This window comes from Agrilus planipennis, unplaced genomic scaffold (genome assembly GCF_000699045.2).
Source record: "Agrilus planipennis isolate EAB-ADULT unplaced genomic scaffold, Apla_2.0 scaffold17, whole genome shotgun sequence".
NCBI classification, from domain to species: domain Eukaryota; kingdom Metazoa; phylum Arthropoda; class Insecta; order Coleoptera; family Buprestidae; genus Agrilus; species Agrilus planipennis.
This window is the reverse complement of record NW_020439021.1, coordinates 1,331,104-1,346,945: the sequence shown is the minus strand read 5'-3', so window position 1 is coordinate 1,346,945 and position 15,842 is coordinate 1,331,104. Positions and strand designations below refer to the sequence as shown.

At 32.2% G+C, this 15,842-nt stretch overlaps 3 protein-coding genes and 1 long non-coding RNA gene across 9 annotated transcripts in view; 2 read left to right on the top strand and 2 right to left on the bottom strand.

Moving 5' to 3' along the window:
* The window catches only part of LOC108744347, a 17,634-nt gene extending 10,503 nt beyond the window's left edge, over window positions 1–7,131 (bottom strand). The window contains exons 1-2 of one of the 3 annotated variants that reach the window (XM_025976324.1): window positions 7,005–7,131; window positions 2,699–2,890 (exon numbers count right to left, since the gene is read on the bottom strand). In XM_025976324.1, the coding sequence (XP_025832109.1) occupies window positions 2,699–2,849 (151 nt within the window). In that variant the 5' untranslated portion in view covers window positions 2,850–2,890; window positions 7,005–7,131. Of the gene's footprint in view, window positions 1–2,698; window positions 3,819–5,797; window positions 6,850–7,004 lie in introns of those variants that run through there. The other 2 variants (XM_018480053.2, XM_018480052.2) reach the window with 2 other exon arrangements.
* Window positions 6,942–10,591, top strand: LOC108744351 (ras-related protein M-Ras). Of its 3 annotated transcripts, none has more exons than XM_025976327.1 (5): window positions 6,942–7,006; window positions 8,090–8,359; window positions 8,477–8,630; window positions 8,736–8,898; window positions 9,720–10,591. In XM_025976327.1, the coding sequence occupies exons 2-5, from the start codon at window positions 8,173–8,175 to the stop codon at window positions 9,804–9,806; spliced, it is 591 nt and encodes a 196-aa protein (XP_025832112.1). In that variant the 5' UTR covers window positions 6,942–7,006; window positions 8,090–8,172; the 3' UTR covers window positions 9,807–10,591. The 3 variants fall into 3 exon arrangements, with proteins under 3 accessions (XP_025832112.1, XP_018335564.1, XP_018335562.1); XM_018480062.2 differs by lacking the exon at window positions 6,942–7,006 and adding an exon at window positions 7,615–7,805; XM_018480060.2 differs by lacking the exon at window positions 6,942–7,006 and adding an exon at window positions 7,615–7,916.
* Window positions 10,592–10,721: 130 nt separating this feature from the next.
* LOC108744346 (GATOR complex protein MIOS) lies at window positions 10,722–14,183 on the bottom strand. Its single transcript, XM_018480051.2, has 13 exons — window positions 13,949–14,183; window positions 13,701–13,895; window positions 13,328–13,645; window positions 13,085–13,277; window positions 12,836–13,032; window positions 12,598–12,782; window positions 12,309–12,547; window positions 11,900–12,257; window positions 11,704–11,842; window positions 11,512–11,647; window positions 11,244–11,454; window positions 10,973–11,166; window positions 10,722–10,915 (listed from the first exon to the last, which is right to left on the bottom strand). Exons 1-13 carry the CDS (start codon window positions 14,058–14,060, stop codon window positions 10,837–10,839), a joined length of 2,556 nt encoding a protein of 851 aa, XP_018335553.1. The 5' UTR covers window positions 14,061–14,183; the 3' UTR covers window positions 10,722–10,836.
* A 161-nt stretch (window positions 14,184–14,344) lies between these two features.
* LOC112904961 lies at window positions 14,345–15,812 on the top strand. Of its 2 annotated transcripts, XR_003231469.1 has the most exons (4): window positions 14,345–14,506; window positions 15,001–15,143; window positions 15,311–15,579; window positions 15,648–15,812. It is a non-coding gene; the product is annotated as an uncharacterized LOC112904961 (long non-coding RNA). The 2 variants fall into 2 exon arrangements; XR_003231468.1 differs by lacking the exon at window positions 14,345–14,506 and having other exon boundaries at window positions 14,513–15,143.
* The last annotated feature ends 30 nt before the right edge of the window (window positions 15,813–15,842 follow it).

Here is a 15,842-nt window from a genome sequence, read left to right as displayed (position 1 = left end):
GTAGCGTTTCCCGAATCTGTCGTCTGGAAAGAACAGGGTTGGGTGCATTTTCGGGCGTTGGACCCAAATTTCCTATGGTACCAACAACTACCACTGGATGCACTGCGGTTTCGGAAACGAGGACGTGAACTGGAACGCGATCTTGACCTTTGTTTATGCTGGTATCGCAATTCGGACACTTCTTGTTTAATTGATGCGATCTCTCTCTGTAGCGTAAGAGTTAGCTGCTGTAGTTGTGCTGCTAATTGATCACCAGGGGACAACATGGTTTCTGCTACTCGTGGGCAATTGTCCGTTAGGTCCATAATAGAGTCAGCTATGTCAGCCAACTTTTCTAATGATAGGTCGCGATGTGCGGCTAAAATAGCTTGCATGCTTGTTGGTATGCGAGCGAACCACAGCGTCCGCAGCATGGACTCGGGAACGGTGCTGCCTGCAAGTCCTTTTAGATGACGGAGAAATTGCGACGGCTTTCGGTCCCCTAACTCTTCCATCTCTAGTAGGCGTCTGGTTTTCTGCTCCTTGGACGTGCTGAGCCTTTTGACCAACTCTGCTTTTAGTATCTCGTATGCGTCCCTTTCAGGCTTGTTGACTATGATGTCTCTAACTTCTAAGGCGTATCGTGGCTCCAAGGCTTCTATGACGCAACTGAACTTGGTGGCGTCGGTAGTCACTTTCGCATTTGCAAAGCTACTTTCCACCATTGCAAACCATAACTCTGGATCTGCAGGGATGAACGATGGTACACGAAATGCGACGCGGTTGACGGACAATGCGATTTCTGAATCGGTTGATGTCTGGCTACTATTCCCGACAGAATTGTGCAAAGCCATTTTCGAGAAACAATCACGACTCGCGCACACACAAATAATACACAGCAAATGTACTTACAGTTTTTTGGACGTGTACTACCACAGTTTTGTCACTATTTGTTGGATAATACTTTGCTTTTCGCTGGATCGCACTTTCGCTTTTCCGTCGGGCACTATTTGTTCTTCGTCGGGCACTCAGAAGATTCTCTACTTGTTCTTCGTCGGGCACTCAGAAGATTCTCTACTTGTTCTTCGTAGGGGTCACCAATTTAGGTTTTTTGGTGGAATTAAACACACTTTGCAAAAGTAAAATTACTGAATAAAACACAATTAAAACTTAACAAATTTAATTAACGATCGCTGAAGGATGAAGTAGAACAGTTGAATAATAGATCGGAAGTGTTAGTAGTCTTGAAAATAAATTTTAACGAAGATTAAAAGGGTGGAGCTAGAAGTATTTTAACTAAAGTAGGGATCGAATCAGAAGAGAATGAAACTTGGAAAGAGTGATTAGATGAAATACTAAGAAACAGATTTCGCCCCAATGTACCTAGAAACCCAATATTAAAATGCAATTAAGAAGCAATAAGAATTATACACCTCATGCTGTTAGTAAACGAAATTAAAATGTTAAGGGATTAGTGGAAAGTACAAGTAATAAAGTAATTTGTAGAGAGAATAATAGAAAGGTACAGATACAAAAGGTTTTGAGGAGATACATTTGAAAAGATATTTACATAATAACAATAGGAAATATTTACAATAGAAAGAATTGAATTATACATTACAATGTTGAATTGGGAAAAAATATCAAAGCTATATACGAAAGTGATATCATATCGTAACAAAAATATATGTGACAAATATATGTAGGCACAAGATGAACGTTTGAAGTGTTAATGCGAAAATACCATGAATAGGAGATTAGAAATGAGGGAGTAATAGAAATGGTAATAGAAGAACAGAGAGCATTATATAAGTCAGTAAGCTAAAGATAAGACATGATGATGATAGGACATTTTCTGAGGCATAGAGGGCGAAACATGGACAGTGGGAGCGGCGGAAAAGAAAAGGTTAGAAGCGTTCGAAATGTGGTGTTATAGGCGGATGATGAGGATATCGTGGGTAGAAAAGGTTAGAAATGAAGAGGTATTGGAAAGAATAGGAGAACAGAGGACTCTATGGAAGTCAATAAAAAATAGGCGAGATAGGTTGGTAGGACACCTTCTCAGGCATGAAGGTCTAGTCAGAGACATATTAGAGGCAGAAACAGGAGTTAGGAGGGGTAGAGGTAGACCTAGATTAGATTACTGTTCGCAAATAGTTAAGGATGTGGGCTGTTCTAGTTTTAGGGAAATGCGAAGTTTAGCTCAGGATAGGAAAGAGTGGAGGTACCTGTCCAACCAGTCTTAGGACTGATGACCTTATGATAATGATGAGAGGGCCAGTAAGAAGCATACTTAAAGCAGAAACAGGAGTAAAAAGTTTACTATTTGGGAATAGTTAGAGATGATTAGGATAGGATATAGGAAGGAGTTGAATTGCTTCGGAAAAACGCATTTTGTCTAGTAAGAACTATTTTTAACTGATATTAAATTTTGAGCATTAGTTGATTCTAGTTTTAACAAAGGCATTTAGTAAAAACTAATCTGGAAGTTTAGAGGTTCATTTCCTAGTTCCACATTAGATTGTATTCTTTTATTTAAATTTTTTCTCGTATTTAAAAAGTTAAACTAACCCATGATGTCGGGTCTAAATCCCTTCAAGTTTCTCTTCGATCATGTATCAGAAGATTCGTATAAATTGAAGCGCTGCTTATTTTATTAGTAGGTACCTACCTGTGTCTCCTTGAGGCAAAGCGAAGTTTATTAAATTTGCTCGCTCACCTAAATTATATCTCCAAAAGTCTTTCATCGGTAAATTGCCATTCCTTCCACCCAATACGTAAACATAATTTCCAACCAAGGTAGCGCTATGTTTAGACCTCGCCGAAGGAGAGGCACTTTCTACGTCTTGAGGAATTACTGAACTCCACATTCTCAGAAGTGTCAAACCTTTTCCTGCTTCTCATCAAAAATCTTTAAACGAAAAATTGCATTACTAAGGATATTAGCAATAGTTATCAATTTACTTGAAACAATCTTGTTACAACACTTCTCTAACTGAATAATTATTTTTACCCGGCGCATTCACCAAATTTTGTGATAACTTTATAAAAATTTATAATAATTGTGATATAAAAAGTTAACTACTAATCATTTCTATTAGGGATAAAACATGTCATGTCTTTGTCTCACATATATTTAGTTTATGATTGCCTTTCTTACATCCATTATTTTTCTAAAAGGATATTAATTTGGTTGTTTTATTTTTTTTTTAAATCCTGACAAAACATTATCTATTATTTACTTAATTGTAATTTGTCTTCAAATCAACATACGCGCTTTCTATTTTCAATTATATTTTAGACATATGTAAAAGATAATGGTTAGCAAATTAATTATTCTAGGTATTTAGCAAATTATTTTCTAGAATGAATTAAATCTGAATCTACAAAGTAGGAAATTACAAAAAAAGTCACAAGCGAATTGGATAATAACCTCTTTGGTGCACAAAACACAAAACATTCTTTATTTTTTGTTGGGCATTTACGCCTTAATGTTTCAAAATGCATACACCCTTTTAAGAACGACGGTTCCCACCCTTTGTGGCTAGTAAATAACACCTTACTACCAACCCTCATCATTCTATTCTAACGCTTTCACATTCTTTTGAAAGTCAACGTAATTTGTTGAATGCCGGGGTTTCTATCCAAAAGCTTTCGTGACTTTCTTCTTGTTTGTCAGTATCTATACAATGGTTGGCATGTAAAACCAGCAGAGGTCAAATTGTTCAGGCCTATTTACGAAAGTTTCTTTATTATCTACAGTACAGTTTTTCATCCAAAAAGAAGGAAAGTTTTCTTAAATTACGATTCTCAAACAAAACAAAATGTATCCTTTTCAATTTAATTGAAGGAAACGAAAGTAAAGTTTCAAAAAAATATATATTAGTAGTTCACAACAACTGTTTCACCAAAACATTGGTTTCTCCTTTAATAAATGTTCTTTCTGCATATGTAGAATCAGCGTTCCCATTTGTATAGCACCTCCTGTGTTCTATAATCCTTTGATTGAAGGATCTTCCAGTTTGTCCGACATAGACTTGACTACAGTCCCCATATTCCAATAAATAAACTCCTGATTTTGATGCTTTATCAGTTTTATATTTATTATATTTTATAAATTTGACTAGCGTATTACTGGTTTTAAATGAAGTAATTGTATATTGTTTGATTTTTGCAATACAAGGTTTATTTTTAAGGAAATATTACCTAAGAATGTAATAGAAGTATACTTATTCGATTTAGATGGTAATACTTATTAACATTTTGATTCCTAAAGGATATAATAAACATGCAGTTAGTAATACTGAAAAGCAAACTGTCTAGGATGTCTAACAGGTCCATTAATAGGACATCCTGTATATAAGTAATTTGTGGGTATATCTTTCTCACATAAAAGTGCCACTCACTCAGCTAATTATGACTGCCTTAATAACTTTGATCAGTTTTAGTCGNGAAAAATTATTTCTGCGGTAAACACACTACGCGATATTGATACTTATAAAAATATTAGTTTTCTTAACAAATATTACAAAAATAGTCGTATTTGTCTATTACAAAATTATAAACTGTATTTACGATTTTTGTTATAAAAAAATTATCTACTTCTATGGATCCCTATGAATTATATTGTTTTTAATATAACGCTGACGCTAGCAAATACGGGGCTTATAACACATATAAGAGAACAAAAATTCTTATTTTTTTTTTGTTTAGTTTTGTTTTTTGTGTATTTTAACATTAATCATTAAGAAATTGACTAAATAATAAAAAAAACTAATGTAACTGTTTCTTTTGGAACCACCACCTAAAAGTTAGTTATTAACGCTTATCGAAGTTCCCAAAAAAATAAAAGTATGTGTATACTGCATTGTTTTTTTGAGAAAACATTTTCACCATTTATATTGTATGGTTTTACTTATATTCCATTGTGAAATTAAATAATTACGTGTAAAACAATTTAATTTTTAAATTATGTTACTCTATAAATATTATTATGAATTAAATTACTAGGTACAATGTAAAAATTTGTTTATTGGTTTTCTTTCAAATGAGTATTTAAGGCATCAATTTTAAATTTAAGCAATTTTTACTTTTGATGCCTTATTAAGTTTAAACTGAAAGAAACACTCGGTATATAGTCGGTACGTTTTGATTCAACACAAAAAGTATAAATTATTATTATACCTGTACTAATTTATTTGAAATTTGCCACTAGTTTTTATACATATACCCATTTCGTAAGTACAATAGTTCAAAATGTGAAAAATAATATTAATAACAACATTATTATCTAATAATTACCCCAAATATTTTAGTGCATATATGTAATAATTACTAAATATTTGACTTACGTTAAATAAAAGTAATTTGCATATCTCATAAATGCAAATAATATCAACACATAAATACGCATACATAGATTTTATACACATGAGACACAGTAAACTGCACATATAAAGAAGAATTATTAATTGCTGCTAGCCTGTAATAATATTTGTCCTACTTTCTTAATAGACCATTAATTAAACACAATAATACATCTACCGTAAGTACTAATTATGCTGACAAATAAATGATAACAAAATGGTACCTTTTGATTAAAATAATGAAGAAAACAACGAGAATTTTTCATTATTTTCGGGGACCATTTTCAAAAGATTTTTCCGTAATTTTTTTAAAAACCGTATAGTTAAATAAAAGCTAATTTAGGTAATTATTATCCTTTGACGGAATTGAATTACATAATCGTCAAAGAACTTTTTTTGTTAAATAATCGCGCCCTTTCTCGTGCCTCACAAAAAACTCAACAATTACGTACCTCCGCTGCCAATCCTTGCACCTGTCACCCCCTCGCACATAAAACTCCACGGATGCATTTGCATTTACGTCACACTTTTCTAGTTATTCGAATATTGTCCGGAAAAAAAATCGCATTGTTTTGCTGTAATTGAGCGCATGCCTTTTAGCGGTGCCCTTTGCGCACACTCTCGACCGACATTGAGGTCTTCGTACCCATATTGATCACGATTTACAACCCCTTGTACCGAAAATAAACCCCCGGAATGGACAGGGTAGCGGCACGGTACGGGAAACGGTGCCGGCGACGGTCCGACCGCAACGAGAGGGGCGCTAGTGTGTGCGGCCACTTTCAATTTGTTCACAAACTAGGGTGAAATAAAAGCAACAACCCTTAACTAGCTATTGGTCGGTTTTTCAGTTCCAGTCTCGACTTTTTAAAGTCACTAATTAATTACTGCTGACGTTTTATTCAAATTACCGTTACAAATGATATAAATATATGCTTGTGTATTTTCCCAAATAGAATTACCTGCCGAGGTGATTTTATACCCTAGGCTAACTTTCATGATTTTTAAATTCCTTTGGTTAATACAACAGCACAGGGTTACGTTTGCAGGGTTTTATAATTTACTTATTAAAGTAGTTGTCGAAAATTTAATAAACTTCCGATCAAAATGGTCCCAAAGGACAGATGAATTAACTTTTACTCCAATAATATTTTAAGGAGATGTAAAGTCCGTTTTGTTGTCCCGGGTAATCTTTATTTTTTAAAAATACTTTTTCATTATAAACCCGATATTTTAATGGCATCGACAAAGGCTTTGGACTATACAATCTTCCATGTTCTACGGAATTCGGAACAAAATTTACTTTGAAACATTGGCAAAATCGTTTAAGTTTTTTTCCTTATTTAATTAGCATTGATTTCCTAATGGAATTTCTAATTTCTAAATCCTTTACCTTGCATGATTAACTTCCAGATTTATAACAAATGATTCTATTTCCTAGATCTCTATGCAAATTTATTTATTAATAAAAAGAGCTTGTTAAGCAAGCTGTTATTTTGTAATTATTCATCTCGAACAATCCCGGTATGTTTAATTTTCGCATTGCTTACTAGTACGTAGATTGCATATATATGTACATAACATCAAATAAATATGAGCACAGATAGTTAGTTAACAGTTTAACATATGTATAAACTGTACAGCAGTATATTTACTTACATGTAAGTAAAGAAAAATTATTTCTGCGGTAAACACACTACGCGATATTGATACTTATAAAAATATTAGTTTTCTTAACAAATATTACAAAAATAGTCGTATTTGTCTATTACAAAATTATAAACTGTATTTACGATTTTTGTTATAAAAAAATTATCTACTTCTATGGATCCCTATGAATTATATTGTTTTTAATATAACGCTGACGCTAGCAAATACGGGGCTTATAACACATATAAGAGAACAAAAATTCTTATTTTTTTTTTGTTTAGTTTTGTTTTTTGTGTATTTTAACATTAATCATTAAGAAATTGACTAAATAATAAAAAAAACTAATGTAACTGTTTCTTTTGGAACCACCACCTAAAAGTTAGTTATTAACGCTTATCGAAGTTCCCAAAAAAATAAAAGTATGTGTATACTGCATTGTTTTTTTGAGAAAACATTTTCACCATTTATATTGTATGGTTTTACTTATATTCCATTGTGAAATTAAATAATTACGTGTAAAACAATTTAATTTTTAAATTATGTTACTCTATAAATATTATTATGAATTAAATTACTAGGTACAATGTAAAAATTTGTTTATTGGTTTTCTTTCAAATGAGTATTTAAGGCATCAATTTTAAATTTAAGCAATTTTTACTTTTGATGCCTTATTAAGTTTAAACTGAAAGAAACACTCGGTATATAGATATTGTAATTGTCGATCATAGCGAAAGATGGGGCGCTAAGTGACGTCCTCTCTTACGTCAGTTAAATTTTGAAGAGGATTGTGAACGGAGTGAATCAAAAATGGTAAGGGCAGCAGTTTGTTTTTGTTGTCTTTACAAGGAAAGAATGTGAATTCTAAAAATAAGCTAATGTCATAAGACAAGTAAATAAAATTTTTCGAGCCATGTTACAGCGGTAAGTGCAATCAATTTGTTTATTACGTCTCATCTCTAGCATTTCAAGACTCATGGTAGTAATCACTGCTCGTATTATTTGTTTTGATCTTTATTTTTTCTGTTTGTTAACGTTATTTCAATTTTTTGAAGTAATGAACAACTACTTAGTAAATAATCCGCGTGTGTTTATAGACAACTTAGATATTAAGACAAACTGGTAAGGGCTATAAGGCACAATAGGTAGCAAAGGTAGAAAGTTCAGCACGAGGGGTGCAATGACGAGGCCACCGAATGAAAATCTTCCCACAATTAAACTCGTTGTAGTTGGAGATGGAGGTGTTGGGAAAAGTGCCATTACAATACAGTTCTTTCAGAAATTGTTTGTAACTGACTACGACCCAACTATTGAGGACAGCTATTTACAACATGTAGAAGTAGATGGACAGTGGTGTATTTTAGATGGTAAGTACACAATTAAATGAAATATGTAGTGTTATTTAACAAAAATGAAAAACAGTATCATTTGCACATAACCTCAATTATATTGCTTAGAATTTCTAATTACTATAGCAATTTTAGTGTTAGATACTGCTGGTCAGGAAGAATTCAGTGCTATGAGAGAGCAATATATGAGAAAGGGAGACGGATTTCTTTTGGTTTATTCTGTAACCGATAAAAACAGTTATGAGAATATTGTACATTTTCATACTCAAATTCTCAGGGTAAAAGACAGGTAGGATTATAATTTTTTCTAAATATTATCGTATTTATACTAAGTTTAATGCACATTATTCTAATTGTCTGCATTATTATTTTTTAAAACACTATTTACTTGTAGGGACACTTACCCTATGCTTCTGGTGGCCAACAAAGTAGATTTAGTCCATTTACGCAAAGTTACTGAAGAACAAGGTCGTGAACTCGCCAACAAACTGGGGATACCTTACATTGAAACTAGTGCTAAAGATCCCCCTCTAAATATTGATGCCTGCTTTCATGAGGTAAGCAATCAAACATTATCAAGTATTTACCTGTCCCTTATGTGGATGATTTGGGCCCTTTTCCCATTGTTGCTACTTTACCCCTATAATAATATAAACAGTTTTTGAAATTCAAATGAATGTATTTATTTACCACATTCTCTCTGAGTGACGAAAAGAGCTGATAGAGATATTAGGAAAGATATTATATATCTCAAAAACTAAATGAAAAAAAGCAATTTCCAAAAACCTATAAGGCATGCAAAGAAATAAATTATTATATTATAGCATTTTCCTTTGACATCACAGTATTGAAAAAACTCAAAATTTCGAATTTGAAGGAATTGAACACTTGTAGTTGTTACTTATACCTGCATCTGTAAGGGTAATTCACTTATGGTGCAGTTGATAAGTTACGTTAGCAAACAAGAAGGAGGAAGGATTTTAATTAGGGTGACGAGATATGTCAAGCGGGGAATGTGATGTTCGCAGTTCAATTTAATTTTTTTTTTCTTAACTTAGAAGTTCTTCAAATTTTTGATTACGATAAAATGTCATTCTTAAGTACTTAAAAGCCTGTAAATAAGCATGTTTTATTTTTTGTTAAACTTCAAAACTTCTCTAAGAAGCACCTCTCGAAGAGAAAAATTCGATCGTTTATAGAGGGGGTGAGCTTCTGTGACGTAATATTTGTTAGGGGAATTTCTGAAAGTGTGACGAAGGGGTAGAGAGGGATCCAACAAGGTGAAATTCTGAATGGACAACCCCTATTGTTTACCTTGCAACTTGCAACGGCCTTTCATATTGTATCAAAAATACATATCTTGCTTATTTTCTTTAAGGTTGTAAGAATAATACGAAATCAACCACAAATTGATGAAAAGAAAAAGCGCAAGAAGCTACAAAAATTCAAATGTGTTCTTATTTAACAATGTTCATGTATGTGATGTTTTATTTGTGATTAGTTGTAGATATGGCTGTTATGTAACACAAAGAAAATCGGTTTAGTTGGCAGTTTTTTACAAAGCGCATATTTATCTAGTTTTGAAAATCAATTTTATACCAAACTTTAAAACATTTACAAAACTGTTACTATTCATATAGTTTTTCTAGTTCTGTTGTTTAAGGCTATGGATGTTGTTTTTCTTACAGCACACCATAAAACAAACGATAGTAACGTAATAGTAAGGCAAAATTATTAATTTTAACATTATTAATACTAATTTGTAATGGAGCACTTAAATGTGATTAAAGTCCCTCTTTCTTTCTTAAACTAATGAATAACGTTTGATATAATCATTATCTATTTTTTTTAATTAAAATATAACAGAATGAATGAAATTTGATTTTTGTAACTTCAATTTTGCAGAATAATATACGGCAGCTTTAAATGCGTTTGATAACGGCTCAATAATTGCCCACTTATATCAATCAATTAGTTTTGAAATATATATTTGTGATACCTTCAGTTTCAAGACATTCATTAAGAATTAAAGTAATTTAAGTAAAGTAGATTTTTGTATTTATTCTTATATAGCCTTAATGTTACATTACATTTTGAATTAATTTTTTTTCTTGACGAGCTGGACAATAAACAATGAGTTGCACGACATACGTTGACAAGAGCATATTTGATATTTTTAATTTTATATATTTAATGTTTTATATATGTGATGCTTTTTAAATGTCAATAAAAGTGTTGATATCACTGTTATCACGGTCTTTTAATTTACTACACAATTTTTATAGTAACCAATATTTCTTATTTATATATGTATTAACAAAATGCAATAACTAATGAAACATATTTAAAGTATATCATTCTTTATTAAAAATTTCAACTAAAACATGAAACAAAAAATTCACTTCCAGTCTTTTTAAATATTATTTAGAACCTTGTTTAATGCTCTTACATAACGATTCTTATTTTACACTTTTTAGATTCTTAATTGTATTTAATCACACATCTTCATTACTCCAAGAATCTATAGCAAAGCATTTACATGAACAAGGGGTTACAGGACATTCGGAATGATTCCTGTAACATATTTGTACTTTTAAGATGTTGTGAATAATTTTCTTTCTTACACTTTACCTAAACCAGTGGATCATGTGAGAGGCATGCCCTCCATGTCTGCATGACTGGCACCACGTGAACCAATGAGAAAATTCTACTAATTTGTTGGAATCAACATCGCCATTTATATGTTTCCCCATCGTCGTTCCCATATGCATTAAACATATCGCACAACGTGGTAATGGTTTGCGACAGTTAGGGCATGAAGACATCTACCATAAATAAATAAATATTCCAGTAATTGAATTAATAATTAAAAAAGGAGAAATGTTGCATATATTGCTACTACCTTTAGCTTATTTGCAGTGCTACCCATTCGAGAAAAGGGACCACGTCCTCTGTTCAACCCTTGCATATAAGCCGATATGCTTTTTCCACAAAAATTACACGAAACATACACTTGTTGTGGCGGTTTCTCAGTAGGTTTGTAGCTGTTTAACATTATATCAAAATGTGCCCTTTCATTCCATAATTGCCAAACGTCCAAGAGATTACGATAACTAAAAATAAAATAGCTTTTATTGTAAAATGATACTGATTTCGCACATTTTAAGTACCTGGTAACCCATTCTTTTGACTTTTCCGTATACGATTCAATAGGAAAGGCTTTCACAACTATCAAGGCAGTAGTTTGAATGTCTCCTGTTACATCTAAATATTGTTGAAGTAATTGCATACCATCACTATTATTGCCTAACGATCAAAATTGTTATTTCCATCTATATTGAAATTAACGTCTTTTTACTCACCTGTAAGTAATAAACCGTCCAAATTACCTTCTTCTGTAAGTTCCATAGCCAATGCCTTTAAATAGTCCAAAAGTTTTCCATCTGACAAAAATGTACACGCAAAAGCTACCCTGTCTTCTACCAACATACCGTCTTCATTCTAGAAAAAGATTACCACCAAGAAACTTTGTTATTTACCATTTAAAAAAATTATTACCAAAACAGCATCATAATTATAGTTTTCAGCAGTTAGAAAAGCAAACATGGCTCTTAAATATGGGTCTCCTATTTGTGCTCTCGTCCCTGCACTGATTTGCTTCCATACACTATTTTTATCATCTGAAAATCCTGCTAGAGCCATTGCCACTATATTCAAATTTGAATGTTCGAAACTACTTTCCGCCCCTCTACTTAGTATCTCTAAAGCCTGTTTAATTTTAAGATTGAAAACTGCAATTGCAGCAGCTCTAGAGAACGCATGTTCTTTTTCTAATCGATCCAATAATTTTGAAAGTGTGTTATCTTTATCAAATTTCCATCCACACAAGTATAATGCTTTATCTCGATCTTCATGTCTAGGATAAAATAAATATAAAAATGTTTTACATTTATAGTGCGTACTTTACCTATATATTTTTGCGGAACTGTGACAACTACTATTTCCTAAATCTGCCCAAGATATGGATATTGTATCGGATTTAACATTAACACCATCAATTTTCAAGACTGTTCTGACACCAGGATGTCTTGAATTGTAACCCCTCAAGATACCTTCATCAGATAATTTTCCGCTAAGTTGTAGCCATTTCCATGCGTTTTTTATCAGAACGTCATCTACCATGTCTCCGTTTTTAGAAAGTTCCTCCTTAAAATTTTTTCAAATATTTTGCTCTATAATATTAATTTAAAACTCACTTTAAGTCCGTAACCATCCAAAGCCCTCTGCTTAATTTTGTGAGAAATATCTTTGAGCGGATCATACAAACTACTATTTTCGTTTAATATTTTCATAGTTTTTCGACCAAAAGTCCATACTACATTAGAGTTCGGTGCCCAATTCAATGTTATCCTATCATATACAATGTAATCTGATATTGTTCCTGTAAAATTGCTTGTTGTTACTTATTCAATGATGTAAATCAGGTTCAATAACCTGTTAAAGTAATAGACAAAAGGCGATTTTCTTCAGTAGGATGCCAAGAAAACGATGTGATGTTTTGACTATAATTTGGTATCACAACTCTCTCTAAAATTGATGGTTCTACTTCTTCATTACCTACAATTGTTTGTTGAATGTCATATAAATTAATGAGAGAACTGTCCCGTTGTAATGAAGCTAATAAATTGTGCCTAAAATAGTATTAATTACTAAAAGATTATATCACTTTCACAAAGTATATACCTTGTCGGGCACCATCCAATTTTTAATGTAGGCTTAGGATATGTGAGAGTAACAAGTGGCTTTTCAAAGTTTCTAACATCCCAGATGCATACCTGATTGTCACAGTATGATGCCAAATGTCTGTCTAAATTAGGCTCCATACACAAACCAAAAACTGCTTTTGTAGGGGTAGATGTCACAACTTTAACACTGTCTATAAACTAAGTTAATAAATATCATATCTTTTATGTTTTATTTCCATACCTCTAAAGTCAACAATTCTGATATTTTTCAAGTTCATCCCAACAGCTAAAGTTTTACTATTTGTATTAAACCATGCCAAACTAGCGGTCATGTCAGACATTCCAAACTCAGCAACTGGTTTAGAAACCTCTGTACTAGTAGTCATAGAGCTAACTGAAGGTTTCAGGGCTCCATTTGAGTCCGGAGAAAATGGACATTTTACTATATCCCATAATAGAACAGAATGGTCTGATCGATATTTATCTAAGCCAACTGCTACTAAATTGGAATCAATACGATTCCATGCGACAGTGTTGCACTGACGAGGATGTCGAGGTACTAAAAGCAGCAATTTTTATTAAACTGTTCAAAAATTGAGTACCACACAACAAACCGAATTCTTTTCCCGGCAAACCCTGAGAATCAAATTGTGACGGTCCAAATGTGACAAGAGAAACTTTGCCATTTCCTTGACCAACTGCCAGTAAAATATCGTTAGATTTTGGATAAATGTCCAAGCACTTTATATAATGATAATTTGGATTAGTGGTGAGGAGAAAGGCAGCTAAGTTGTTTGATATTTTCATACCTGCAACAAAACACTTGATTCAAACTTATACACGATACTGTTTATTTACTTACAAGGTATCGTTTTGTCTTTCAAAAATTCTGTTTCATAAAGGCATATTTCCGAACCCCAAGTTATAAACTTATTTGCTATTTGAGTCCATTCGATTTCTAACTTTGCAGACATGTTCAAATAACTTTAAATTGTTAAATGTACCTTATATTTTTATTCATAATTTTCTAATACACTAATACAAAAATATATAAATAGTAAAACTAATGTCAGAATTATGGGTTAGGTTGGTTTAAACCATAGATTAAAGACATAACTGTCAGAACCGTCTTAGAATCATAGACTAGTTAGAAGAGTCCTAGCTAAAAAAAGTGGATCATACGACATCCACAAAATAGCCATATATTAACGAAATATATGTATTCCGACAATCCATGAGTTTTATTGGAGTAATTTTCTTTTAAGGTGGTTCAGTTTCTATTTACTAATTAAACTGAGTTAGTACAACTGAACGCACCTATAAAATCTATGACCTATGGATCATAGGTACAGAAGGAATTTTCATCTATGCATTTCTGCTTCCGGCTTGTGTCATTTCGTCTTCAGGTTTCGATGAGGAAGTAAGTCACCATTTTTGCTGTTCGTAAACGGAATCAACGCCTATAGGTGTTTCGCCCTAATCCTTATTTAATTTCATTTGATTGTGTAGAATACGTTTCTATTTAATGATTGATAGGTTTCGGTTAGCGTTGCTTAGATTTTTGTTGGCGTGAATGGCTTCGGTGGCGTGTTGGTTTCGTGCTTGCAACACGAGAGTCCATTTTGGATGTTCACTCATCTACTTAAAAAATAAATTCTTTGTTTATTTGAGATCGAATAATTAAGGTGCTATTAAAATTTTTGAATTTTGGGAACATATTTAGGCGATGATTACAGATATTTAATACCGATCTGACTACGCCCCAAAAATTTTGTACGCTTTGTAACTAAAATGTGTAAGAATTTCTCAAAGCGGTTATTCTGCCTTTAAAAAGTTCTATTTAAAAATGTTCACATTTGCTTTGTTATTCAGTAGATTGTGTTTTAACGATTTGTTTTTTCTCCTATAATATAGACTTGCTTTGGGATGACATCCTTGGATTCAATGGACAAACTACTTGCAGATATAATGTTTGTGGCAATCAGACATATTTTTATGTTCAAGAACGCTTCTATTGAGGTTGTAAATAAGTCGTGGGACACAGGATGCTAACAACGGTAATTATTATCATAATACAATATATATTAATAATACAATAATAAATCTAGTGAACATAACTAATATTAAATTGTTTCAGCAAGTTTATTGTGCATTATTTTACCTAATTTAAATCCCTTTTTTAATTGTTTGTGTAACTAATACTCTTTTTTGTCCATCTCTACAGATCGTCTGACAAATGGAAGAGAAATAAAGTTCAGGTTGATGGTACTGAAGCAATATCTACAAGGTTTGGTGGACTACATTCTTGATTTGCTGTTTTCGTCTTCACCTTGCAACATTATGCAGTTAATTTTCAAGTGATGAGTGAGAACAACTGAAGATTTATGTGAATTCCACTGAAATAAGAAATTTTCTGCATTGGCATTCCTCTTGGATTTGATTTGCATTTCACACCTGCAAACTCTGGAACATTACGGTCTACAGTTAATTAAGGTGAGAATACTTTATATTATTAATTTTAATTGCTCCATATTAATCTGTTACCACCGTATCTGTTTCAGGTCGACGTTGGAGAAGACAAAGATGACCCCGTAGTTAAAATAGTTCTATATCTTGCATGCTCTATGTAATAGAATTCAAGTTCATTTTGTTCAAATTAGTTTTTTTATTTTGCATGTTTTTTTGTAGTTTATTTTATTTAAATTAGTTTTTATTTTGCATGCTTATTTTTGTTCATTTAATTTGAAGTAATTGTT